General features: G+C 54.9%; 2 protein-coding genes across 3 annotated transcripts in view; one reads left to right on the top strand and one right to left on the bottom strand.

Annotated features, from left to right (window-relative positions):
- CHST13 (carbohydrate sulfotransferase 13) lies at positions 1-21974 on the bottom strand. The gene is made up of 3 exons (XM_034957288.3): positions 19715-21974; positions 7437-7519; positions 1-1550 (listed from the first exon to the last, which is right to left on the bottom strand). Exons 1-3 carry the CDS (start codon positions 19809-19811, stop codon positions 705-707), a joined length of 1026 nt encoding a protein of 341 aa, XP_034813179.2. The 5' UTR covers positions 19812-21974; the 3' UTR covers positions 1-704.
- Positions 19244-27777, top strand: part of UROC1 (urocanate hydratase 1) — a 48513-nt gene continuing 39979 nt past the window's right edge. Inside the window, exons 1-3 of one of the 2 annotated variants that reach the window (XM_063602556.1) lie at positions 19244-19674; positions 23323-23419; positions 24085-24986. Coding sequence is in view for 1 of the 2 variants with exons in the window: in XM_014344353.4 (XP_014199839.3) it covers positions 26444-26569 (126 nt within the window). In the remaining variant the exon portion in view is untranslated. Of the gene's footprint in view, positions 19675-23322; positions 23420-24084; positions 24987-26332; positions 26570-27777 lie in introns of those variants that run through there. The other variant, XM_014344353.4, reaches the window with a different exon arrangement.

Here is a 27777-nt window from a genome sequence, read left to right as displayed (position 1 = left end):
TCAGAAATTAACAAAATACATTTATTTCAAAACCATGACCGCCCAGCTCACCAAAGTCCCATAAAACCTGTGACTGCATTGCACCAGGGGCTCTGTTGGCATGGAGCCTGAAGACCCAGCGTCTTGCCAGACTGAGACCGAAGGTGGCGCCTGGGCAGGGCCAGCCGCGTGGGAGAGGAGAGGAGACCCGATGGCAGTGGAAGGCAGCTACCACCTGGCTCCTGGGACGGCCCCATCGTGAGGCCAGCCAAGGGAGGGCTTTTGTCCTTGGCCACAGCTGTCCTTGCCGAGGTGGGGAGGACACAGGCTCGGGCCACACTGACACCGGTGTCAGCATTCTGTTCTGATGCACCATGAACAGGTTCAGGGGCAGGGCTGACCCCCAAAATGGCCTTTAAAAGCCTAAAACCCTGGTTATCAAGTCCTTGCCCATCTACGGGGCCTGGAGAGGTGCCTGTCAGCTGGAGCAAGTGGAGGAAGCAGGCCTCAAGCGACAGGCCGAGGCAGGCACACGCGTGCAGGGCCACCTGAGATGGGCTGCCCCTAAGCCTGGCCAGGTGTGCCCTGCGCCCGCTGGCCCGGCGGCCAGGTGAGTGCACGCAGTGGCTCTTGAAGAGGGGTCCTGGGGCCGGCAGCACCTGCATTCCCCGGGGGTCTTGTCGGAAAGGCACTTGCCCCGCGTGGCCACAGGACCTCCAGGACCGCTAGAGCAGCCGCAGGTAGGAGGGGGCGGAGTAGTTGAAAAGCAGGAAGTCCATCTTGTAGAGGTCGAAGAGGCGCCGCTGGTAGAAGGGGCTGATGTCCCGGAAGAGGCGCGCTGCCAGGTCGCGGGAGGCGGCGGCTCCCCGGGGCCGCGGCGGCCCAGGGAAGCTCAGGTCGGATGCGCCCGCCAGGCCCAGCACGAAGGCCGCGTCCTCCGCCAGCGTCTCGAACTTGCCCACGACGTCGTAGCGGAGGCGACACGGGTGGCAGAGCGCGTGCGCGCGCTCCCAGTGCTCGTTGAAGGGCTCCTCACGCCGCGTGCGCGGGTCCAGCAGGTAGGCCAGGAACTCCGCGAAGCGCACGTCGTGGCCGCGGGCCCGGGCGTCGGGGAGCGCGCGCGGCCGCAGGCGCTGAACGATGCGTGCACCGTAGCGCCTCTGGAAGGCGGCGCTGTAGGGGCGCGCGAGCTTGTTGCGGTAGGCCGATGCCAGGCGCTCGAAGGGCTCCCGCACGAACAGGAAGGCCAAGTAGGCGCGCAGGCGCCGGTTGATCTCGGCGGGGCTGAAGTCGGCCAGCGAGGGCAGGCGGCCGGGCGCGTGCGCCTCTTGCGCGGAGATGGCGCGCGGGTCGCCGCGGGCTTGGCCGCTCAGTGCCAGCAGCACGCGCTTCCAGTTGGTGCAGGCCACCTTGGGCACGTAGCAGTAGAGCAGGCCATGCGCGTCGTCCACCAGCACGTGCCGCAGGTCCTCCGGCTGTAGCAGGCGCTGCCGGCGTGTGTGGCGGCTACAGGCGCTGTTCAGCAGGTCGCGCCGCTGCCGGTGTACCTTCGCCAGGGTCGAGCGCGGGTCCTGTGGGCGACAGGAGACGGGACAGGGGGACGCGTCAGGGCAGCGCGGGCTCCCTGACTCTGGCGCTGCCCCGGCGGGATGCGTCCGGGAATTGGGAGCAGGAGCTGGGCCGGGCACCCAAATTCGAACCCCAGGGCTGTCACTGATCACTGTGTGGTTTAGGGCCCGGGCATCTGTCCTGGGCCTGGATTTGGGAGAAACGGATTCTGACTTTGCTGAGGTTGGGAAAAGGACGCGCTGGGTATGTATGCCGTGGGGCACTCAGAGGAGGCACTCTGAGTGATAAGGAATTGTGGCATCAGAGTGCGCTCCGTGTGAGTACGGGCACACATGGACTCTTCAATGTTTACTAAAAGCAGGAGGCTGCATAAGAAGCAGCGCTGTTTAATTCCACACCCAATTGAAAACTGCAGCCGCTTGTGGGCTGTCGGGCTGCTTTGGCTCAATAATAAATGGGCTGATTCTGTACTTACCAATCAGCACTCTCTTTTGCACCTTCACTCCTTTTATTCCCCCAGCAAATTCTTATCTCAGCACTGGGACAGGAAGCCTGCCCCTTCTGAGCCTGTCCCTCCTATGAGAAGGAATACCGACTGGCTTTAACCTAGCACCTGCTGCGGGCCAGCAGCCTCACCGCTCTCCGAATTAGGTCCAGAGCCCCTCGCAGCCTCAGCCATGTAGAGACCCAGGCCAGCGCTTCCATGCTTCCAGCTCCCCTTTCTTCAGATCCCTCCTGCCCCACCCGGGGTTCTTATCTCCAAGATTAACACCCCTGCCTATGATTTTTTGTGTAAGAGTTCATAAAAGAAAGTGTTTTAACTTCTTAAAATTACATTAAGAGCCTTCAGGATATAATTAAAAAGACAGGAATTGGTGAGGATGTGGAGAAAGTGGAGCTTTCACGAGTTGCTGGTGGGAGTGTAAAGGGGTGCCGTTGCTGTGGAAAGCAGTTTGGCAGTTCCTCAAAACCAGTAAACATGTGACTCAGCAATTCCGGTCCTAGGCATATTCTCAAGAGAACTAAAAACTTGCATCATGCAAAAAACTTGTCCATGAAGTTCATAGCACCAGTATTCACATTAGCCAGAAAATCCAAGTGTGCACTGCTGAGTGGGCAAATGTATGCGGCCATCCATGCAATGGAATATGACTCAGCCATGAAAGGAATGCGGTGCTGACACATGCTGACACATGGGCTGACCTGGAGGGCGTTATGCCAAGGGAATAGTACAGTCACAAAAGGACGAGTGCCAAACAGTCCCACTTAGTGAGGTCCCTAGAGCAGTCACATCCAGAGAGACCAAAACTAGAACCTGAGTGAACTGTGGAGGACTGCTGATAGACACTGGGCTGCTGATGGACACTGGGCTGCTGATGGACAGACACTGGGCTGCTTTTGAGGGTGATCACAATGTTTGGAAATTAGACAGCGGTGATAGTTACAAAACCTTATAAAAATGCTGCAAACCAATTGTAGGGTTTGAAAGAGTTGTATGGTATGTGAGTTCTCAGTTAAGAAAAAAGGCTTCAGGTGTTTCCATTTCAGAGGAGGCCAAAGCGGCCTTTGGAGGAACACCAGAGCCAGGGCCTGCTTGGGAGGGTCTGACGCCAGTGGGGTGGGAATGTGTGTGTGTGGTGTGCGTGTGTGGTGCACGCGTGTGGTGTGTGCCTGTGGTGCATGATCTCTGGTGTGTGGTGTGCATGTGTGTGGCATGCGTGTGTGGCATTTGTGTGTGTGTGTCATGCGTGTGTGGCATTTGTGTGTGTGTGGCATGTGTGGCGGGTGTGGCATGTGTGGCGGGTGTGTGGTGTGTGTGGTGTATGTATGGTGTATGTGTGGTGTGTTGTGTGTGGTGTGTGTTGTATGTGTGTTGTATGTGTATGGAGTGTGTGTGGTGTGTGTGTGGTGTGTCTGTATGGTGTGTGTGGTGTGTGTTGGTATGCGCGTGGTGCGTGTGGTGCACACTTTTGGTAGGTGGTGTGTGTGTGCATGTGGTGTGTGTGTGGTGCACACCTGTGGTGTGTGTGTGTTGTGTGTTGTGTCTGGTGTGTGTGGTGTTTGTGTGTATGGTGTGTGTGGTGTGTGTGTGTAGCGTGTGTTGTGTGTGTTGTGTGTGGCATATATGGTGTGTGGTGTGTGTGTAGTGTGTGTCATGTGGGTGGTGTGTTTGTGGTGTGTGGGAATGTGTGGCATTTTTGTGTGGTATGCGTGTGGTGTGCTTGTGTGGTGTAGTGTGCTTGTGTGGAATGTGTGGTGTGTGTGTGGTGTGTGGGGGGGTCCATGTGTGGTTTGGGGTGTGTGTGTGTGGTGTGGGGTGTGTGTGATGTGTGGGTTGTGTGTGTGTGATGTGTGTGGTGTGTGTGTGGTATGTGTGTGGTGTGTGGTGTGGTGTCTGTGGTGTGTGGTGTGTGTGTGCTGTGTGTGTGGTGTGGAGTGTGTGTGTGGTTGGGTGTGTGTGGTGTGTCTGTGGTGTGGCAGTGTGTGTGTGGTGTGGGGTGTGTGTGTGGTGTGGGGGGTGTGTTTGGCATATGTGTGTGGTGTGTGTGTGGTGTCTGTGGTGTATGTGCTGTGTGTATAGTGTGGGGTGTGTGTGGTGTGTGGGGTGTGTGTGTGCTGTGTGTGTGGTGTGGAGTGTGTGGGGTGTGTGTGGTGTGGGGTACATATGTGTGTGTGTGTGTGCAGTGTGTGTGGTGTGTGTGCGGTGTGTGTGGTGTGTGCATGGTGTGGGGTGTGTGGGGTGTGTGTGGTGTGGGGTACATATGTGTGCGTGTGTGCAGTGTGTGTGGTGTGTTTGTGGTTGTGTGTGTGTCCATGTACGCTCCTGCACACATGTGCACACTATGCTCCTGATGCCTTTCAAACTATCCCACAGCTGTCTAAGATACACTAAGTGGGAAAACCAAAGTGCAGAACAGGGCTTAACATTTATGTTGAAAAAGGGAAAGAAATAAAAAACGTTTCACAAAGGGTGGGTGGAGGGAGACTTATTATTTTAGAGATACGTTCAGACATAGTCACAGAATCCACAAGGCTGGGACTGGCTTCGCAGTCATCCCAGGTGGGAGTAGGTGGTGGGAAGGTGGGGGTTCCTTGAACTATTCTCCCTTCTTCTTGCATATGTTTGAATTTTTCAAAATGAAAAGACAGAGGCAGACAGACATAGGACATACATGCCTGTAGGTGAGATTCTCAAGAAGTTACTGTAAGCACACGGCAAAGCAGTGGATACTACTTACACGCCTAGAGCATGTCTGGGAGGACACCCAGGGACCTGGTGGCCTCCGAGAGGACAGGTGCTGGACAAGGAGACCTACTCTTCACTGTGTCTACCCTTCTGTAGTGTCAAATGCCATGTCATGTGCTTACATTTTTAAAATCTCACCATTTTGAGAAAGAGTGAACCCTGAGGACATCATGCTAAGTGAAATAAGACAGTCACTTAGCCACCCTCACCATGGGAAGGCTGCCAGGTTCAGCTATGCCGTGGGGGTATGGGGACACCAGGGAGACCCTGTTTCCACCGTCAGGACTGACCTTAGAAGCCTAGCTCCACATGGTGCCAGGAGAGGCTGTCCTCCCGGGGCCCACAGCCGAGGTCTGCTTTCAGCTTTTAGATGACCCATTTCTTGTGGCAGGGAATGTTGGCCATCCGACCACCTGTCAGTCTTCCTCCTTCCTTGCTGGCCGACCCCAGCTGTGTCAGGGCATGAGCCCCGCTTCAGGGAGCCAGAACTTCAGCTTCGTGTGTTGTTGCTGAAGCACGGGGTCCGGGGGTTCAGGGGGAATGTGGCCTGGCTCTGCCTGAGGCGATATCAGGGGATTAGCCAGATGACTCCCAGGAAAGACTCCCTTAGGGTGAAAAGTCAGGGGAAACCCTTACCCCACCACTCACTTTCTGCCTGGGATGCCCTCCTGTGAGGTGTCTGCAGCCCTGGCAGTCCTCTTATAGCCAGGAGGCCAGCTCTATGACAGAAGTCAACATCTGGAGGACGATGGTGGGCAGCTGGCTGCTGCTGAACCATGGGCTGCCAGTCTCCGAGCAGCTCAGGAATGGGCACTAACTGTCCTCATGGCTGGAAGCAGCTTGGGCTGCCACTGCTGTTGCTCATAGGCACATGAATACCCATTTTACAGAAGAGAAAACTGAGACTCAGGGGAAATGAGTTGCCTGAGGTCACACAGCTCTCTTTGGGGAAGCCGGGGCTCCAACTCAGGCCCCTTGGGACTCTAAAGCTGGACCTATGTCCACTGTCCGGGGCTGCACCTACAGCTCCTGTCCTCACCCCCACAGTGTGGCTGCCTGGATTCCTCGCTGGCTCTAGTCCATAGAAGCTCTGTGACCTTTGCAGGGCACTTGCCTCCCCATGCCTGTGTCCTCGTCTGTAAACAGGGACAACGGCCCCACCTTATGGGTTGCCGTAATTAGTCCACAGAACTAAAGGGCCTGGCACGTGATCAGCACTTGTTGGCCAGATGGTTTTTACTATGTTATTTCTCCAGCCGCAAGGTGCTAAGCCTCCAGGGAGTTGACACCCAATGGTCACAGGGTCCCCAGGCTGTGAGGGGCCATCTGCCCCTCAGAAGCCGCCAGAGCTAGTGGAACCCAGGGCCCTACTGAGTGCCTGTCCTACCGTCAGCCTGCTGTGTGGCCCAGGGTCAGTCAGTCACACTCTGCGAAGGAAGGCCTCCCTACCTGCTTGTAGGCTTGGGCCAGATGAGCTCCACAGGCCCCTTCCGCTCAGCCCTCAGGATTTGGGGAGCAGCCACCTACCCAACACCACCCTGATCCTTCTCTACACAGCAGTAGGGATACCCCAAGGGTGAAAATCTGATGCTGTCCTTCCTCGCTTAAAACCTTGCATGGCTCCCCGCTACCCTTGCACACCTGCAGGGCCTGCGTGCTGCCCACTTCTCCAGGCTCCCCTTGTGCTCCCTCTCCTGTCCTCCACTCCCCGCCAGGCCTTTGGCACAGCTGTTTCCTCTGCCTGTGGCGCTTGGCCCTTCCTGTCTGCCTGTTGACTCTTGCTCTTCACCTCGGCTTCAATGTCCCTACCTTGGAGAGGAGTTGCTCTCCCCCATCTAAACTAGGATCCTCTCAGGAGAGCTCTTGTTGCACCTCATACTCCCCTTTAGAGCAGAATTAGTTAAGTATTAGTGTGGGTGGTGATCAGATGACATCTTCCCCTGCTGGACTGGTGGCTCCACTAGGGGAGGGACCTGGCCAACCTGCTTGCTGCTGGATCTCAGCATCCTGACCACAGCCTGCATGCAGTAGGTGCTCAATATGTGCTGTCCGAATAAGTACTTGTGTGTGTGTGGGGTGTGTGTGTGTGTGTGTGAGAGAGAGAGAGAGAGAGAGAGAGAGAGAGAGCCAGAGTGTGGGGTTCTTGGTGGTGGGGTACAGTTGTATGTGTGTGTTTGGGGTTGTGTGTGGTCCCTGCAGGCCCCCAGCTGAAGTTAGGTGTGTGGGCCAGCCAGCCCCGCCTGGTCCATCTGTTTGAGAATCACGCCGGGGCTTGGGGTCCCTGCACACCTCCCCACTGCAGCACGCACTGAGATTTAGTCTCCCACCAGACTGTAAACTTCCTGAGGGCAGGTACAGGATCTGTTTTGACTCTTTTTTATCTGCAACACAAAGAACTATGCCTGGCCTCAGATTGTTGATGGATGGGAAGATAGGTGGGTAGAGACCCCAGGTCTCTCATCTTACCCCCAAGATTTGCCCTTGTCACTGCTCTCTGACAAAGCCTGGTTTGGTTGGGGAGGATGCCCTTCTGTGCCCCAGTGTGGGGTCCAGTCTCATGCCAGCAGGTCTGCACTGTTGCTGTCAGGCTCCTGGCTAGGATGGAGGGGGGCATGCCTGGGTCGAGGGTCTGTCCACCTACCTGATCCAGGTCACAGAGCTTCTGCAGGGGGCTTCTCTTCTCCCCACCAAGCCAGCTGGAGCCCAGGGCTCTGTTTCCAAATGCTGTGGGCATAAGGAGAGAGATGTCGCCACCATATCAGAGGGACTTGCATGGACCTGGGGGTTTGGCCAACCCATCTAGGCACATTTGACCCACCTCTGGCACTCAATTTCCTTCCCGGATCTTGCCTACCTCCTAGGGGCTTGGTGGAGTGGGGGATGGCAGGGGGTACTAATGGGGCAGAATTACATCAGGGTAGTATCTTGTGTCATTCCTGCTCCCATGTCCTACCCTCCAAAGTTGGAGGGTACTAGGCAAGAGGGGACAAGTGGGAAGGTGATACCCAGCCCACCAACCCTCTAGGAAAGGCCAGATCACCCAAACTCACCCACTGCCATCTGCCCTGGCCTCATGCCCCAACCCTTGTGGGGTTCACCAGGCTGGCTGGCTGCCCAGCACCCTCAGATCCTGTGTATGGGCAGCCAGAAAGGTTTGGGCAACAGTGGAGATGGCACAGTGGGCTGTAGCCTCTCAGTGCCACCTTGCTAGGCTGGGTGACCCACTGTGGATGCCTGTGACAGCAGTGCTTCCCCATCAGGGAATATGCTGCTTCACATGGAAGCAGGTTTAGCTATCTCCAGATGAGAAGAGGGATGCTGTCTGTCTGTCTCCAGCTGAGGACAGTGATGCTGTCTGTCTGTCTCCTGGCTGAGAAAAGTGATGCTGTCCGGCTGTCTCCCGACTGAGGAAAGTGATGCTGTCTGTCTGTCTGTCTCCCGGCCGAGGAAAGCGATGCTGTCTGTCGGTCTCCCAGCTGAGGACAGCGATGCTGTCTGTCTGTCTCCCGGCTGAGGACAGAGATGCTGTCTGTCTGTCTCCTGGCTGAGGAAAGCGATGCTGTCTGTGTGTCTCCCGGCTGAGGACAGGGATGCTGTCTGTCTGTCTCCCGGCTGAGGACAGGGATGCTGTCTGTCTGTCTCCCAGTTGAGGACAGGGATGCTGTCTGTCTGTCTACCAGCTGGGGACAGCGATGCTGTCTGTGTGTCTCCCGGCTGAGGACAGGGATGCTGTCTGTCTGTCTCCCGGCTGAGGACAGGGATGCTGTCTGTCTGTCTCCCAGTTGAGGACAGGGATGCTGTCTGTCTGTCTACCAGCTGGGGACAGCGATGCTGTCTGTGTGTCTCCCGGCTGAGGACAGGGATGCTGTCTGTCTGTCTCCTGGCTGGGGACAGGGATGCTGTCTGTCTATTTCCAGCTGAGGACAGTGATGCTGTCTGTCTGTCTCCCAGCTGAGAAAAGCGATGCTGTCTGTGTGTCTCCCGACTGAGGAAAGTGATGCTGTCTGTCTGTCTCCCGACTGAGGAAAGTGATGCTGTCTGTCTGTCTGTCTCCTGGCCGAGGAAAGCGATGCTGTCTGTCTGTCTCCTGGCTGAGGACAGCGATGCTGTCTGTCTTTCTCCAGCTGAGGACAGTGATGCTGTCTGTCTGTCTCCCAGCTGAGGACAGGGATGCTGTCTGTCTGTCTACCGGCTGGGGACAGCGATGCTGTCTGTCTGTCTCCCGGCTGGGGACAGGGATGCTGTCTGTCTGTCTCCAGCTGAGGACAGTGATGCTGTCTATCTGTCTCCCGGCTGAGGACAGGGATGCTGTCTGTCTCCCGGCTGAGGACAGCGATGCTGTGTGTCTCCCGGCTGAGGACAGGGATGCTGTCTGTCTGTCTCCCGGCTGGGGACAGGGATGCTGGTCTGTCTCCCGGCTGGGAACAGGGATGCTGTCTGTCTCCCGGCTGGGGACAGGGATGCTGGTCTGTCTCCCGGCTGGGGACAGGGATGCTGTCTATCTGTCTCCCGGCTGAGGACAGGGATGCTGTCTGTGTGTCTGTCTCCCAGCTGAGGACAGGGAGGCTCTCTGTGTATGTCTGTCTCCTGGCTGAGGACAGGGATGCTGTCTGTTTTTCTCCTGGGTGGGGACAGGGATGCTGTCTGTCTGTCTGTCTCCCGGCTGAGGACAGCAATGCTGTCTGTCTCCCGGCTGAGGACAGGGATGCTGTCTGTGTGTCTGTCTCCCAGCTGAGGACAGGGATGCTCTCTGTGTGTGTCTCTCTCCTGGCTGAGGACAGGGATGCTGTCTGTTTTTCTCCTGGCTGAGGACAGGGATGCTGTCTGTTTTTCTGCTAGCTGAGGACAAGGATGCTGTCTGTCTGTCTCCTGGGTGGGGACAGGGATGCCGTCTGTCTGTCTCCCAGCTGAGGACAGCGATGCTGTCTCCCAGCTGAGGACAGGGATGCTGTCTGTTTGTCTCCTGGGTGAGGACAGGGATGCTGTCTGTCTGTCTGTCTGTCTCCTTGCTGCACTGCTCAGTTTTCCTAGAACTATTATAAGTAAAAATCCGTTTACCTATAAGTGTATTCCTTTACTCAAAATCTGTTTTAAGGAATATCTTTTTATGCATAGTCAATTAATATTAATATGTTCTCAGTAATATAGCCTATATATGATCATATGCTTCTGGATCCCATTTTCATGAATATGATTATGCATATTAATAAACTAATAAGGTGTTAGGCGATCTTTGAAAAGATCTCAAAAACTGGCAAGACTTTTGCTAGACTGACCAAGGAGAAAATAGAAAAGACTCAAATTACTAAAAACAGGAAAGAAAGAGGGGATGTTACTACTGACCTTAAAGAAACAAGAAAGGATTACAAGAGAACTCTGAACAATTGTAGCCCAACAAATGAGAAAACATACAAGAAATAGACAAATTCCTAGAATGACAGAAATTCTTGAAATTGACTCAAGAAGAAATATAAAATCTCAGCAGACCCATAACAAGTCAAGATGTTGAATTAGTAATAAAAAAAATTCCCACAAACAAAAGCCCAGGATCAGATGGCTTCACTGGTAAATTTTACTAAATGTTTAAAGAATTAACACCAATCTTTCATAAACTCTTTCAAAAAACAGAAGAGGAGAGAACACTTCCCAACTCATTACATGAGGCCAGTATTATCTAGATGCCCAAACCAGACAAAGACATCACAAGAAAAGGGAACTATAGAGCCATGTCCCTTATGAATATAAGTGCAAAGTTCTCAAAAAATATGGGCAAACCAAAAATAACATCCTATGAAAAAGTTTATACACCATGACCAAGTAGGATGGATCCCAGGAATGCAAGATTGGCTAAATATACACAAATCAATCAATGTAATACACTATATTAATAGAATCAAGAAAAAAGCCCACACGCTCATCAATAAATGCAGAAAAAGCATAGGACAAAATCCAATACCCTTCTTCATGACAAAACACACTAAACAGCTTAAGAATAGAAGGAAACTTTGCCAAACTGATAAAGGGCATCAACGAAAAACCCTCAGATAACTTAACAGTGAAAGACTGGAAGCTTTCTCCCTAAGATCAGGAGCAAGGCAAGAGTGCCTGCTTTTGCCAGTTCTATTAATTGTACTGGAGGTTTTATCCAGGGTAATTGGGCAGGGAAAATAAATAAAAGGCATCCAGTTTGGAAAGTAATAAATAAAACTTTGTCTATTCATAGATGATATAACCGTATATATATATAGAAAACCCTAAAGAATTCACAAACTGTAAGAGCTAATAAATGGGTTCAGCAAGGTTGCAGGATATAAGATTAATATACAAAAGTCAATTATATTTCTATATACTAGCAATGAATAATCAAACAACATCAAAAATAATAAAGTAATAAAGAAGAAGTTGGTAACAAAGGAAGTATAAGACCTGTCCACTAAAAACCACGAGACATCGTTGAAAGAAATTAAAGACCCAAATGAACAGAAAGACATTTCAGGTTTGTGGATTGGAATACTTACTGTTGTGAAGATGGCAATACTCCCCAAAGTCATCTACAGATTCTTTGCAATTCCTGTCAAAATCCCAGCTGCCTTTTTCTGCCAAAATTGACAGCTGATCTTTAAATTCTTGTGGAAATTGAAGGGATTCAGAATATCCAAAAGAATCTCAAAAAGGAACAAAGTTAGAGGATTCGCATTTCCTGATACCACAACTTTACTATACAGCCACAATAATCAAGACTGTGTGGTGCTGGCTAGGAGAGACATATAGATGAATGAAATAGCATTGAAAGTTCAGCAACAAACCCTTACATTTGTGGTCAGTTGATTATTGATGAGGGAGCCAAGACAATTCAATGGGGAAAGGACAGTCTACAATAAGTGGTGCTGAGACAACATGAGATATTCACATGCAAAAGAATGAAGTTGTACCCCATCTTCATACCACATACAAAAACTAACTCAAAATGGATCATAGCCCTAAACATTGAAGTTAAAACTATGAAACTCTTAAGTGAAAACACCGACATAAATCTCCATGACCTTGGATTAGGTGATGATGCATTAGATATGACACCAAAAGCACAAAACAACAAAATTTTAAAAAATAGATAAATTGAACTACATCAATATTAAAAAACATTTGTGCTTCAAAGCACACTATCAAGAAGGTGAAATGATAATCCATAGTTGGGAGAAAATATTTGCAAATTATCTCTCTGGTAAGGAACTAGTACCCATAACGTATGGAGAACTCTTACAATGGAACAACAAAAGACAACTCAATTTTTTAAATGGGCAAAGAATCTGAATAGACATTTCTCCAAAGATATACCTATGGCAATAAGCACATGAAAAGGTGCGCAACATCACTAGCCATTAGTGAAATAGAAATCAACACCATGAGGATGGTTATTTTAAAAGACAGTAAATAACAAGGATGTGGAGAAACTGGAGCCCTCATATATTGCTGGTGGGGATGTAAAGTGGTGCATCCATGAGGGAAAACAGTTTGGCAGTTTCTTAAAAAGCTAAGCTTAGAATTACCATGCAACCCAGCAATTCCTCTCCTAAGTATGTTCCTAGAACTGAAAACTTGTTCACACAAAAACTTGTTCACAAATGTTCCCATCAGCATTATTCATGATAGCCCCAAAATGGAAACAACCCAAATCCATCAGCTGATGAATGGATAATAAAAATGTGGTATATCCATAACATGGGCTATTAATTGGCCATAAAAGGAATGAAGAATTGGCTCATGCTTCCGTGTGGCTGAACCTTGTAAACGTTATGTTAAGTGAAAGAAGCCAGACATAAAAGGCCAGCTAAGACACGATTCCATTTATGTGAAATGGCTGTCTTAATATGTCCGTAAGAGTTCATAAGCACATTGAACATTCATAAGAAGAATATGTTCAAGAATTCAGGTACATGTGAGAAAAGAAGGATAAATGCTTCTGTGATCCTTGGCCTTCAATCAAATGAAGAGTCTATAAATGTCGCTAAGAAGAATCTATTCACTTGAGACAAACTTCTGGCACGCCAGTAAACTTGGGAAATCTGAGGAACAGGTCTTTTGGCAAACTGACCTAGAGCAGTTGTTCCCAAACTTCAGCTTGTGTGGGGCCCATTAAACTCAAGAATCCCTGGCCCCACCTCTAGAGTTTCTGGTCCAGTAGGTTGGGGGGTGGGGCCCAAGAATCTGCATTTCCAGCAGCTCCAGGTGAGGCTGCGGCTGCTGGTCTGGGAGCGTGCTTTGACACCAGCTGCGCCAGCGCAGTGCCTGGCAGGCAGAACATGGTCTGTGCTGAATAAACAGAGGTTCGAGGTAGGAATAGATGGCAGCTGGACGGGCCTTGCACTGGCCTCCAGAACCCTAAAGCCCATTGTCCAGAACCCTGCTGCGTGTACCTGAAGCCCACTGTCCAGGGTCCTGCTGCCCCCTGCCTGCCTCAGGCCCCCTCTGCGCCCAGGCCACATCCTGTAAGGCCCAGGAACAAGGGCCAGACTCCAGTGGCCAGGGCATGCAGAGGAGGCTGAGGAGGTTCAGGGCCACCTGTGTCTCCAGGCCACTGACCAGCCCAGCATTTGACCTTGCGTCTCCAGACAGAGTCAGAGATCTGAACTGCCGGACATGTCCCAGGAACGACACCATCATCAGAAAAGGAGCTGACAGGAGAGGGCAGCAATGTTGGCTGGTCATGCTGGTGCAGGGAGACCCAGGCTGGGTGTGGCCTGAGTCTAGCAGCAACCATGGGGAGCTCCGCTGGTGCCACACCAGGCAGGGCAGGGCCAGGCAACCCATGAGAGGAGGCCAGGCCTTCTCGCCGTGTTGCAGATGAGACGTGTCCCTTTCCTGGGGACTGTGGCTGGGGACTGAGGAAGAACTGGTGCTCAGCAGCCTGTGTTCTGTGGGCAGGGGGTGGAGGGGCAGTTGCAGTGACTGAGAAGCCGACCCAGGCCTGTCTCCGCCCCAGGGCCCTGCTACTCGGAGGCTCCCAGCCTTCCGGAAACGCCAGCCCTTGCATAAGGCCTCTCATTTCCTGGCCAGACCACAGCCTGCTGGAAAGTGGGTACCATAACAGCCCCCAGGGGCCAGTGGGTAGAAGGGAAAAGGGAGCAGGTACCAGAGAGAGGCTCAGAATAGCTGTGGCCAGTGATTACAGGGCTGGGCCGCCTCCATCCAGCCCCACCCTGCCTGCCACCCTGCCCTGAGGAGCCTGGGCCCTGCAGATGGGCAGGCTGCCATGGAGGGACAGATGGGCACAGGAGGTCAGAAGGGGGGTATCTTGAGGATCCCTGGGTCCAATCCTGACTTGGCCAGCTGGGGGCTGGCCCCAAACAGGGCCACACTGGGGCATCCACCCCCTCCACCCCCATCATCCCAAACTCCCTTGTCTGTGTCCTCTGTACCCCCGCCCCTCCACTGGGCCGTAGGTCCCAGGCTCCCTGCCACCCCCTGCCAAGGGGACAGAGGAACAGACAGAACAGGGAGAGCCAGGCAGTGTAGCCCAGGAGGGCCCATCCCAGAGCAGCACAGGGAAAGCCACGTGGTGACTGCTTAGAAAAAGGAAACAAAACCAGCAGGAGGTTAGGGAGACAGGAGAGAGAAGGGGGACAGGATGATGGGAGGGGAGGAGGGATGGGAGGAGTGCCAAAAACAATGACAGAGACAGGGAGACAGTGATGGACGACAGGGCCCGAGGCTGGGAGAAAGAGGAGGAAGAGACAGAAGGAGACAAAGCATGGTGGGGAGTGCAGGCCCCTGCACAGTGCCGGGTGCTTAGTGCACACTGACATGCTTACCCCTCTCATGTAGAAACTATCATTATCCCACTTGACAGAGGGGGAAACTGAGGCAAAGAAACTTGCCCGAGGCCTCACAGCTTCCTTGCTGTGCCAGAAACAGAATTTGACCCCAGGCCACCGGTGCCAGCATCTGCACCCTTAACACCCATGCTGCCCTGCCTCTGGGTGCCCCCTTGTCCTGACACCTGTCCCCCCTTGCGGCACCCGTAGGCAAGTGGGCCCCATTTCACTGACCCATGAGGAAATACCAGCCCAGGGAAGGAGAGCAGAGAGAGCTGCTCAAGGCCATGCGATTGCCGCACACAGGACACCCGCACACGTCATGTTGCAAGGCCTCCTCTGCCAATCAAGATACCGGGTGAAACACCACACTAGAAACCTACAGCAGAAGCACGACCATCCTCCTCTGCACACCCACCTCAGCCAAAGCAGGGCTCGCGCCCTGTGCAGGGTGAGGGCACAGCCATCATGTAGGGGGACGCTGTTTGCAGACTCCCTAGTCCAGCAAGCAGAGATGATGACACTCGGCTTCTGGTTAATAAGTTCCAGCAGGTTACAGTGTTGCAAGAGGAGATAAGCAGGGCAGCCAGGCCCCAGCAAGCTCCTGCCAGCAGGCATGGGTTCCCACGTGGCCTCCGAGGGCCTCTGTCCTGCCCCATTCCTTCCCCTAGGGGCTTTCTGGGGTGGCCTGCATGTCTCAGAGACAGGGACATTCCTTCTGGGGATCAGGCCCAAGGGAGGGACACATTGGACAAGCCCTTCATGTATTATTATAAGCAATTCTGTTTAAGGGAGAGAACTAGAGATCTCTCCACGTGTATTTAGTTCAAACTCCATTTGCTGAACTCCACAGGCCATCTAGAATGGAACCCCAGTCTGCCTGGATCCCCCCTGGGCACAGTCCCGTCGGCTGTGCCTCCAGAACCCTCCAGACCCCCACTTCCACCTTCCCTGCCCATGGCCAGCCCCGGGTAGGCCCCAGGGCTCTCCCTGGGACAATTACCAAGACTGGAGGGAGACACCTCACCTGTCTCCTATTTCTCCTCGCCCCACCTTGGTGATCTCTAAACCCACAGGGCTTCTCACTCCGTACAGCAATCCCTGGTTCCCCCCCAGGCCCACCAGTGCACCACCACCCTTCCCGGTTCACTACTCAGCTCCAGCCACGGCACTCTTTATTGCTGAAATCTTTTGAGTTCTGTGTAGGTTGATCACTCTGGAAGGTCAGTTCTACATGGAAGGGGACTTTGCTTTTCTGTAACCCCTGCAACCTTGCCCAGTGCCAGTGACTATTTATTTAAAGACTGATGCCCTCTGACAGCCATAGGAAGAACACCCCAGCCCCTAGCATCCCATTCAAGACTATTCATGACTGAGCCCCAACTTAGAGTATCTTCCTGCCTTCCATCCCACCATTCTCTCTCAAGGACCCAGAGCCTCACCCACAGCACATCCCTTCACACCCCAGGCCATTTCACTCCTCCATGCTTTTCTCTGTGCCATTCCTTCTGCTTGCAGTTTCCTCGCCTCCTTTTCCTACCTGTTAAACTCCTATGCAGCTTTCAAAGCCCAACACAAATGCCCCTGCCCTGTAGAATGGAAAGAAAAAGGATTTGGGGTTTCAGCTGGGATTTAAATCCTGGCCCCATACTTCCTGACTTGAGCAAGTAACTTCCTCTCTCTTGATCTTTTCTTTTCTGCAAAATAGGATTGCCAATTCCTGTTCTGCAGAGCCGCCCACCTGCCAGCTTGCCTCTTCTCACGGTACTCTCTGGAGGTCCTCTGAACTCGGGACACTCCAGCAGTACCTGAAGATGGACAGCAGCACGGGGAGCATCTACCAATTTGGCTTCAGCAGCCACTCCCCCTCCCTTTGCCCACCCACCAGAGGAGGATGCCTGCCAGGCCTTCAGCCCATGTGATTCCGATAGGCTCCCCAACGCCTCCACCACCTGCTGGGATAGGCATGTGGCCTAGGCCTGTCCAATCACAGCCTCCCAGCCCTTCCCGCCACCTGACTGGCTCAGAGATGGGCACTTGAGACCCAGACCGGGCCAATGGATGCCTCCTTGGGACTTTGACTGGAATCAGTGGCAAAGGAGCCCTCTCTAGCTTTGGGTTGGAGTTGTCGAACTGGTGCAGCTGACAGTGAGGCTATGGCAGAGAAAAGCTAAACCACAGCTGGAGGTATGATCTGAACCCCAAGATCTATGCCTGTCCGAGGCAGAGGCACCTGGCCTTTTCAGTCACAGGCACAGACCCACTCCCTCCCAGCTGAAGGGAGTCTGAATTGGGTTGGATTTGTCCTCACCGAGGCTACCATTATGTGCCATCGGGTAGCCCACTCTTAGCTTCCTTGCCTGCCTAGGGGTGAGCAGCGGCTGGGATGGGATGCAGAGGCCCACCTGGCTCCAAGAGGAACACCTGTGACTCCAAACACTGGGACAGATGCTCAGCCCTGTGGCCGCGGGAGTGGAATAGGGGAAGGGGGCTGGCGCCAACACTGCTCTCGCCGGTGTCTCAGAGTCAGAAGACATAGAGCTAAGATCTTGGGTTTTCATATTAAAAATGTAAGCTCCTCGAGGCAGGGGTATTTCTAAGTTTTGTTCCCCACTGTCTCCCAGCACCTGCACGAGCAGGCAACCAACAGGTCCGTGGTCCGTGGTGTGCCAGCCACAGGGAAGCATGGCCACCATGCCCAGGCAAGAACACAGAGGGAGCCAAGGGGCCGCAGGAGACCCAGGGGTCTGCCATTGGGAACTGCCGCTGGGCACTGGGGGTGAGGGTGGGGTGATGAGGGCAGCAGTGCTCTGGGCAGCTGCCCCACCTTCCTGGAATCTCCTCCTCCCTGGGACCCTAGGCGGTAGGCCAGTGCTGGTGGTGGAGCCCTGGGGCTGAGGCTGTGGCTGTGGAGGGGCTGCCGCAGACCTCCCCCTACTAGAATGAGCTCCCTGGGGTAGCAAGAGCCCCAGGCCTGAGCCAGTAGCCCTTCAGTGGCCCCTTGTCCAACTTACGGCAGCACCTCTTGCTCTGGAGAAGGAGGGGACAGTGCTGGGCCTGCCCTCCTGGGAGAAGGGGCTGAAATTCCTCCTGAGTTCTGGAGCCCTCATACCCAGGCCAGAAGCCCTCACAGGGCACAGACCACATCCCTTCCAACTCATGCATGGCTGCAGAGACACTGCAGGCTCTCGTGAGGCCATTTCCAGAGGCCAAGGGCAGGGGATGCCCCTCCAGCAGGACTAGCCTGGCAGGAAAAGGCCTTTCCCAGCTGAGTGCCCTCCCTGTGTGCCACCTGCAGGCCCACAAGCATAGTCTCAGCCAAAGCTTCAGCTCAGGGCTTGGGAGAGAGAAAAGCCAGTGTGAGAGGCTGGATAGGTTGGTCTGATTAACTCTTGCTCGCCCAAGGTCACTCACAAAGCTGTGATGGCTGGAGACAGGCCATGGGAGAGGTACAAGAGCGCCTGACAGAAACAGAGAGAGATGCTGAGATGCTGGGTGAGAAGGTCATGGCCAAGAGCAGGACAGGCCAGGTGGGGAGCCCAGCCTGCGCAGAGGCTGGGAAGGGAGGTTCGGAGCCGTCCTCCTAACACCTGCTATCTCTTCCCGGGCTCTGCAAGAGAGGGAGGGAGGTCAGAAGGAACAAAGCCCAGAAGGTGACTAGTACCTTGGTTTGTTTCTAATCCCTCAAACCTGGGTAGAGTAGGTGACAGGAGAGAGGTGTCCCATGGAGACATGGGGACGCAGACACTCCATGCAGTCACTCAAAGATGTATGCTCCTTTGCAGACACTCCCCGGGACCCAGGCACTCAGGTGTCCTCTAACATCCCACGCTGAGCCCTGAGGGGCCAGTAGCCACCAAGTCCTGCCCTGTCTTAGTACTGGGTAAACATCTGTCTACTGAATGACTGGGTGGACAGAGGCTGTGGCAGCCACAGACACTGAGTCCACACCCCAGACTGCCAGGAGACTGTCTGCTCAACACCACCAGCCAGCTCACAGAAGGGGTTGTGGGGGTGCTAGAAAGAGACACCCCAGCCCTATCCCATGGGCTTGGGGAGGCATCCAGGTCTGACCTGCTGCGTCTGGACACACAAGGGGCAAGGGGCAGTGTGAGGGTCAGGGGGAGTGGGCAGAGGCCTCCCCAGGCCCTGATATCCTCAAGTCTTGGGCCACTCCCACCCCCACTGCCCAACATCCCCGCCCACCCTGGACCTAGTTACTTACTCCCTGGGACTGTGTCTGCCAGGTTCCAAGGGTGGGGCCCAGGATTCTCAGAGCCCACACTGGGGGTGGGGAGGCGGACTGAGTCGTCCCACCCAGCACACATACCACAGACAAGGAAAGGCAAACAGCCCTGAGGTCAGGAGATCGGGGCGCTGGCTGGGCCCCTCCAGCCCCAGGTAGGTTGTGTAGCCAGCACGTTGCCACCACACCTGTCTCCCCACTCTCTGGCCTGCTTCAGTTTGTGTGAAATGGGTTGATGGGAGGCTTCACATGAGCTGAGGAGAGACTCAGAGCAAAGACTCAGCACCGGTGGGGCCCAGGGCACTCAGCTCTGCGGAGTCATGACTGCCTCAGTTTCCCCAGCCAGACCACGAGTGGGTGCACAGGAGTCCCAAGCCCTACCCGGTGTGGATTTCAGGGTGGAGCAGGGAGTGGCACCCACTGCACAGTAGGACAACCAAGGGACCGGATCCAGTGGCCCAAGCTGCCCCTCCTATGCGCATGCGCCCAGCAGCGCTCATGTCCAGGGGCTGTGGGGTGCGCAGGGGAAGGGGGTGAAGGTAAGGAAGATGGCCTTCCCGGATTGGCCAAACGTCCTCTACCCCCCACAACTGACCCCGGTCTCCAGGCACCGGCTGTGGGACTCAAACAGTCACCGCTCTGGGAGTGGGGAGATAACTCCGGAGGAGGAGCAAGAGCCTTTGCTCGCGGGGGCGTCTAGAGCCTTTCTGTGCCGCACCAGCGCCCCTGCCCGCCACCCCTAGCCCCAGCCAGGAAGGAGACAACAGGTGTCCCCGCCGCTGTCGAGGGGTCAGGCCGCGGTGGAAAGCGCGAGGAGCCAGGTTTGGTTGGGGGTGCGCGGCTCGGCCGGCGGGCACTCACCCGGGCGCAGGGAGCGGGGCGCGGCGCATAGGAGCAGGAGCGCGGCGCCCAGACAGGCGGCCGCCAGCACGCGCCGCCGGCAGCAGCGCCTCCCCATGCTGTGCCGGGCGCGCAGCGGAGAACAGTCCGCTGGATCCGGCTGGGGGCGGAGGTGCACTGGCCCAGGACCCGGCCCCGGCAGCGCAGCGCCTACCAAGACGCGCGGCGCGGCGCAGGGCAGGGGAGCACGGCAGCTGGACCCCAGCCCTACCAGCCCCTGCGAGTCGCTGGGGACTGAGGAGGCGGGACACGGTGGGGCCCCAAGCCCGGTCCTCTTTTCGTGCCCCCACCCTCACCCAATGGAATGGGGCCGAAGTCCAGGGCGCTAGGGCGGAGACTGATTGGGGAAGCCCCTCGCCCCTGGGCCCCGCCCCTAGGGTTTGCCCAGGGGTGCCATTATCCACCCAAGGCCAAGAGGCATTGTCGCGGTGGCGTGCCCCACCCCGGGCGGTGTCCCCTTGCCTTTTTGCTGCCTTAGATGCCAGGGGCCCAAGGGCTGATCTGGGATGAACCAAGGAGCCTAGTAGAGCGTTGCCCTGTCCATGGCTCTCCGGGACCCCCGCCGTCAGTAAGAGGCCTAAGAGTGTCCCTCCCTCCCTGACCCAAGGCTACCCTGCAGCCTTGCTTTCCTCCAGGGTCTCCAGGTCCTGCCTGAATCTAGCTCATGCAGGTGGCACTAGCCTTTGCACAGAGAGGTAGGGTCTCAGCTTACATCCCCCCGGGGAATGGAGCTTGTGCCTCATCGTGTCACCCACAACTTCTCTGGGCACCACGTGAGCACTGAGGACTTGCCAGGGACTGTGTGTGTGTGCGTGTGTGTGTGTGTGTGTGTGTGTTGGGGGGTGGAGGGGGCAAGGTGAGAGTAAAGTCCAGCCTTTGAAAGACACACACATCCAGCTAGCCCTGTGGGCAGGAGCCCACGTCTAACCGCAGGGTCTTGCTGCCCAGAAGTCAGGCTAGCAGGGAACGGGAGGGTGCAGCTGGCACTGTGTGCGCGGATGAGTGCGTTGGAGACAACATTTAGCAGTGTGAGTGCATGGGATAGGGTACTACATTACACGGTAGGTTTTTTTTGGAGTTTTTTGTATAAATGTAAGGGACACAAGTGCAGGTTTGTTACATGGAGATATGCAGTGGTGAGGTCTGGGCTTTCCGTGTAACCATCACCTAAATAATGTCCATTGTACCCATTAAGTAATTCCTCATCCCTCCCACCCCGCTCACTCTCCTACCCTTCCAAGTCTCCAGTGTCTATTATTCCACACTCGAAGCTCCAGTTGTTAAACTGTTCTTGAAAAATGTGGTGACTCCAAACCCACCTGGTGCCGCTTACTGCTGTGGGAGATTAGGAAATTAACTGCACCTCTCTGTTTCCCATTTTCCTGTATGGGGGGATAATCCTAAACCTCAGTGCTGTGAAGATTAAATGAGATACAGGAAATGTTTGCAACAGTGTCTGGCACTCAGTGAGTGCCAGGAAAGTATTTGATATTAGTTTGATATTAGTATTTGATATTAATTTGTTTATGGTTACTGCCTGTTTCTGGCAAGTGGCTGGTTTCTGTTACAGTGGTCAAATAAAAATTTCTCCCTATTATATTTATTTAAGTTGTGGAACATCTATTTAAGGAAGAATATTAAGCAAATAATAGTTCTGCTGGTTTTGAGATACAGCTTTAAATGGTGATGATGTTCTCAAAGGACAGGGGTGGGAGTCCCGACTCACAGTAAGCTAGAAGCTTCTTATCATGACTTTTCTGGCCTTGGGGAACCTCTAGCCCACCCCCAGACTGGCCCAGGACCCAGGGATTCCAGGTCATCTGCATTCCCTGCCGGACCTAACTCGCATCCAAAGGTGCCTTCCAAATTTCCCCAGACCGGCATTCCCTGGCCTCACTGCCAGCCTGGAATCCTCAGCGCGCCTTGCCCTTATGTGCTGCCACCTGGTGGCCAAAGTTGGGAATAACATCTCAGCCCTTCATCCGGAGATGTCCCTGGAAATGGGGTCCCTGGAGAAAGGAAGAAATGGTCCTGAGTCTTGGGGTGGGAGGGTGCAGATGCCTGGCTAGACGCCCGGGGCCTAGGGAGCTTCCCTGCGAAGTCGCCCTCTCCCAGGGACTCGCATTCATTCATTCATTCGACAGATACAGAACACCCACTCCGTGCTGAGGCCTGGGTGGAGAGGGTGAGACCCATGCAGTGTCTGCCCTCACAGCATTTCCATTACAGATTGGAAGCACGGAAAATCAGGATAGAGAGATAGAGCGGTGAATGCTGCTGTGAAGAAAACACAGCGGGTACCAGGATGGAAAGTGTGTCCGGTGCAAGGAGGGTGCCGGGGCAGGCCTGGGGGAGGTGGCATTGGAGCAGAGATGTGACTCCAGGGAGCAGAAGCCAGCAGGTACCGTTGCAAAGGCCCTGAGGTGATGTTCCGGTTGCTGTTGCTAGGTAACAAACTGCCCTAAAATTTGGCCGCTTAAGACAACCATTTAAATTTTGCTCACAATTTTGTGTATCGGGAATTGGGGCATGGGCTTGGCTGAGTGCTCATGGGAGTCTCAGGCTGCCACAGTCAGAAGGCAGCTGGCACTGCATCACTGGGAGGCTCACCCAGGCCCAGTGTCCCACTGGCTCACACTGGCAGGTGGTGACTGTCTGGGAGCTCTGCTGGGCAGCGATCCAAGGATCCCCTCAGGGCACCCTTCATTCTGGGGGCCTCCTGGGGCACCCTCCAGCCCTCGGGGCACCCTCTGGCCTGGGGTCCTCCTGGGGGCACCCTCCAGTCTGGGGGTCTCCTTGGGCCACCCTCTGGCCTCCAGACATCCTCGGGGCACCCTCCGGCCTGGGGCCTGGTGTGCTGCTCCCACAGAGCCTGGCTGTGTGGCCATTTTCTGACCTGGCCTGGGGCTGCCTTTTGTTGGTTACCCAAAAATCACTGAGGCTGGACCAGACTCAGGAGTGGGGCCACACCAACCAGCAGTGCCCAGGAATTTGTGGGCATGTTTTAGAACCACCACCGCCTGTCCCAGGAACAGCAGGGAGGTTCTGGAGTGGGCGAGGGTGAATGGGTGAAGTCAGAGAGGCAGACAGGGAGTCCAGATCCCACGGGTGGGTTTTTCTAAGCACAGAGGGAAGCCGTCCCTGAAGAACAGCTGAATCACAGATGGCACCTCTGCTGCTCTGTGGGAGGCAGGGAGGAGGTGGAGGCCAGGAGAGGAGCCAGAGCTGTCTCTGTGAGAGATGATGCTTTTTTTTTTTCATGGAGGAAACCGTTAGAAAAATAATACTTCATCTTGTCTGGCACGTATTCTGTGCAAGGCACTATTCTAAGCCCTTCATGTGTGTTATCTCTTATGATCCTCACATGCATCCTATGAGGTATATAATAGACTTTCATTTTACAGATGAGGAAACTGAGGCAATGAGAGGCTCAGTAACTTACCCAAGGACACAGCTAGAGAGTGATGTAGCCAGGGTTGTTTGAAACTAGCAGTCTGCCATATTTAACTTCTGTGAGATCTTCATTCTCTCTCTTTTTTTTTTTTTTTTTTTTTTGATCTTTTGCCTAGACTGGATTGAAGTGGCGCAGTCTCGGCTCACTGCAACCTCCGCCTCCTGGGTTCAAGCAATTCTCCTGCCTCAGCCTCTCAAGTAGCCAGATTACAGGTGCCCACCACCATGCCCGGCTAATTTTGTCTTTTTAGTAGAGACGGGGTTTCGCCATATTGCCCAAGCTGGTCTTGGACTCCTGACCTCAGGTTATCCTCCCACCTCAGCCTCCCAAAATGCTGGGATTACAGGCATGAGCCACCACGTCCAGCCAAGATCTTCGTGCTTTTAAATAGTTAGGCAATGTTTGTTTGCTTTTAATTAAACTATTTTGGGGTCACTAGATTTGTGTGCAGTTGTAGGGAAGAAAGCTCCCATGTCCCCTTTACCCACTTTCCCCCAGTGCTAAGATCTTGCAGAACCACACTGCAGTAGCCCAGTGGGGATGTGACATGGACGCCATCCACACGACTTCTGCACAACGTTCACCTTTTCACAAATTGGTTGCTGATGTTTAAAACTCAGGAGATTTCAGAAAACCTGCTGGATTTCTGGCTGCTCTTGAGCCATGAGACACGGGGCGTCCTATGCAGCGGGCCCTGAGACCAGGTCTCGGTGCAGTTTGTTAAGGGTCTGTCTGTTGGGGAGTGCATAGTGAGCTGGGCAGGGGAAGCAACTGACCGAGGTACAATCTCCCCACCCTGAGGGGCAAGGGACCTGGGTGCTTAGGGGCTGTTCCCTGGGCAGGTGGGGAGGGGCTGCTAATTCTCCATCCCTTCCAGCTGCCCTCTGAGTGGGAAGAAGACACTCAGGGTCACCAGAAGACACCCTTGAGAAGACAGCCGAAGGTGCTGGCCACTGGCGTCCAGGCTGCACAACTTCTGTCTTGTGCACTCTGTTCCCAGGGCCTGCAACAGCACCTGTCATAAGAAGGATTGAGTGTGGGATGCTTAAGCCTGAGCACCTTTCTGCATGCTCTGTCCCAGGTGGCCCTGGCTGGTGAGGAGCAGAGATGCCACAGGCCCAGTATGAGAACAAACCTTCTCCTTCTTCATTCACACAACACAACACGCCCCAGTCACCAAAGTACATGTGGGCTTTTTCCAGCAGCCAGCTTTTCAGCTGGGTGTCTCCTCCAGCTAGGTGTCCCAGTGAGCTCAACTCTGACACCACCTGCTGGGGATGGAATGAGATCCCACAGGTTGAGGGCTCAGTCCCACAAGATCGCCCCCAACTTCAGATGCTGCAAGCACAGGTTGTGATCTGTGGACTGTGGTTCTAACCACAGTCTGGCTATAAACTGGGGTTTCCAGGGTTCATTTAATTTGCTACTGTGGCTCACAAAACTCAGAGAAACCCTTTATTATTGATGTGTACTGGTTTCTTATAAAGGACATTACGAAGAATATAGATGAACAGCCAGATGGACGAGATGCCCAGGAAGAGGTGTGGGGAAGATGCACAGAGTTTCTATGCCTTCTCTGGGCATGCCCCTCTCCAGGAATCTGCCTGTGCTCAGCTGTTGGGAAGCTCTTCTGAACCCTGTCCTTTTGGGTTTTTAGGGAGGCTTCATGAACTACACGACTGACTAAATCATTGGCCTTTGGTGATCAACTCAGCCTTCAGCTTCTCTCTCCTCCCCAAAGTCAGGAGGCTGCTGAAGGTTCCAACCCTCTAATCACAGGTTGGTTCCCTTGTCAACCAACCCCAATCCTGAGGATATCAGGGATCTGCCAAGAGTCCCCTCGGTAGAACAAAAGAGCTCCACTCCTGTCACCCAGGAAATTCCAACAGCTTTAGGAGCTCTGTGTCAGGAACCAGGGTCAAAGATCAAACGTTAGAACAAAAGATTCTCCTAGAGTTTCCATCTACCAGGGCCTCAGGAGCTTTGTGGCAGGAAAAGGGAAGAGACCAAAGCCTGTTTCTTATTCTATCACAGTCTCACATCGCCCCCATTAAGGGCACCCTCCCTGTGCTGCAAAAGGGCCAGCGTGGATGGGAGGGTGCTAGAGCCAGACCTCTGGGTCCTCAGGGCTCCAATCTCAGCTCCCCCCATGACTGGCTGTGTAACCCTGGGCAAGTCCCATCCCTCTCTCCACCTGTTTCTTCATCCTTAAAATGGGGGCAACGAACCCCTCAGGGCTGACCCACAAGATGCTCTCAGAGGAGCAAGCACTCAGAAGGCAGCTGGGCTTCCACGTGCGGGCCCTGCACTGGGGCTTGCCTAACGGCACTCCGCCGCCTTGCAGCTGAGCTGTCCATCGCCACCCACTTGTGTGGACAGGACATGGCCAAAGGCCACAGGGCTGGTCAGGCTCTGCACTGGGTACACCCAGGTGTGTTGCTTCCCCCGGACTGCTGGAATTCAGCTTCGGCCACTTCTTGGCTGTGTGAGGGAGACCCAGGCCTTGGTTTCTCCATCCATAGCATAGGGCTCATGAAGAGTGCTTTCTGGCAGAGTTGTTAACAGATTTGGGGATGAGGGTCATCCCTCAGGCAGGTCCTTCAAAAAGAGCTTTGGGAGTGGGTAGAGAGGTGTGCCCCCCAGCGGGAGCTGAAGAGGGCACACTTGCCACTGAGGGCCCCCACTGCACCTGTCACCCAGCCCTCCAGTGGGGAGCCAAGGAGGGCACACCTGCTGCTGGGGGCTCCCGCTCCACCTGTCACCCCACCCCCCAGCAGGAGGTAGCAGGAGGAGGGGATCTACACTCTGTGTCCGGTTCAGTGTCACATGGCTCCCCATCTCCTCATCATCAAGATGCAGATCCCCACATCGAATGTTTGGTGTGGTGCGCCAGAGGGCTGCCACAGCACACCCCAGCATTAGAGCCCCACCCACCCCCTAAAGCTGTCCCGGACAGCACAGCCCTCCTGGAAGGGAAAGTGAGCCCAGCCCCCCTCCCCATTGTGAAGCCTGCCCTCCCGCAGAGCACTGTCCTCCCCAGGTCAGCGCTGTAAGTGCCCTACCTGAGGCCAGTGACCCTCTGACCTGCACATGGCTCCCTGCACAGGCCAGGCGCCCAATGAGAGGCTGGAGGAGGTGGCCCTGGGGCTAGAGGTCCCCGCCCTGCTGGGCCCTATCTGCCCAGTCTCTTCCTGGCCTCCCCACAGTGCTGGCCTCTGCCTCCATCTCAGTCACACATGTCCAGCCTCCAGGCGCTGTGCTCTGGCCTGCCCCTGCAGCCCCTCCCAGAGAACCGGGGACGCCAGGCTGGGGTGCCCCATGCCCCAGTCAGGACCCCCGGCCTCAGCCCTGCGGAGAAACAGGTAAGCAGTGGGCCCGTGCTCCGGAGGCCTTGGCCTCTAGGCATCCTCCAGGTGGTCCATAGTGAGCACCCAGGCTTCCTGCCCTCTCGGTGGGAGCTGCTCAGCCGCCCACCCTGGACTCCAGGGGCTCCAGCCTGTGCGGGTGCAATGCATGGTGGACTCTGTCTCTTGGGTGCAGCCGCCCTTGGGTGCGGGATCGCCGTGCCTGTTTACAGATGAGGACCCTGAGGCTCAAGGTCAGCAGCCGGTCAGTGGTGGCACTTTGGCCACCTCCAGTGGGAGGAGGCCTTGGGCGGGTGTGAAGTGTCCCACACCAAGCACCGGGTCCGCCCCAACACTCAGAACGTTTGCACACAGGTCAGCTCTTATTTTCATTTGCAAATGTCCCTCCCGCAAATCTCTGGAGAACGTGCGGCTGCATGGCTGAACCCTGTAGCCGGCAGGCAGTTGCTAGGGAAAGATGGGCCGAGGCCAGTATCCCCTCATCTAACAGCAAAGCAGTCCAGGGATGGCGCACGCTTGCCAGTGGTGCCCTGTCTGGGAACCTCCCTTTTGTCATTTGTCAGCTTGAGATGAAAATGGTGACACCAGGGGGTTGTGGAGAAGAGTAATGAAATAAAGTAGGTGACATGGTTATATAGACTTTCCTCCTACTTTTTACTGGAAACTACTCAAGAATTTCAGAAACAGTATAGAAGTGGAAACTGCAAACAAGCATAAAGATTAAAAGAGGAATCCTACCTCCCCAGATAAAGATGGCTGCCCTTTGCACCGGAGCCCCCTGGACTTTTCTGGAGCCACCCACAGAGGCCTAACAGGACACAGTGGGGACAGTAGGGGTCGCTCAGGGCAGAGCTGGCGCTGGGGAAGGGGGAAAGGGGAAGCAGGTTGGTGGGTGTGGGGGTGGAGGGGAGTTGGGGGGCTAGGAAGATGCTGGGGGTCCTTGTGGGAGTGGGGCACTGGGGGCAGGTGGAGCGGGTGCTGGAGGGAAAGGGAAATGGGGTAGGGGCCAGCAGGGTAGGGTAGGTGGTGGGCACTGGGGGGAGGGGGGAGGGTAGGTGGTGGGCACTGGGGGTGGGAGGGTAGGCGGTGAGTGCTGGGGTGGGGGGAGGGTAGGTGGTGGGTGCTGGGGTGGGGGGAGGGTAGGTGGTGGGTCCTGGGGTGGGGGGAGGGTAGGTGGTGAGTTCTGGGGTGGGGGGATGGTAGGT

This window comes from Pan paniscus, chromosome 2 (genome assembly GCF_029289425.2).
Source record: "Pan paniscus chromosome 2, NHGRI_mPanPan1-v2.0_pri, whole genome shotgun sequence".
Lineage (NCBI taxonomy): Eukaryota > Metazoa > Chordata > Mammalia > Primates > Hominidae > Pan > Pan paniscus.
This window is presented reverse-complemented; position numbering and strand designations above follow the sequence as displayed.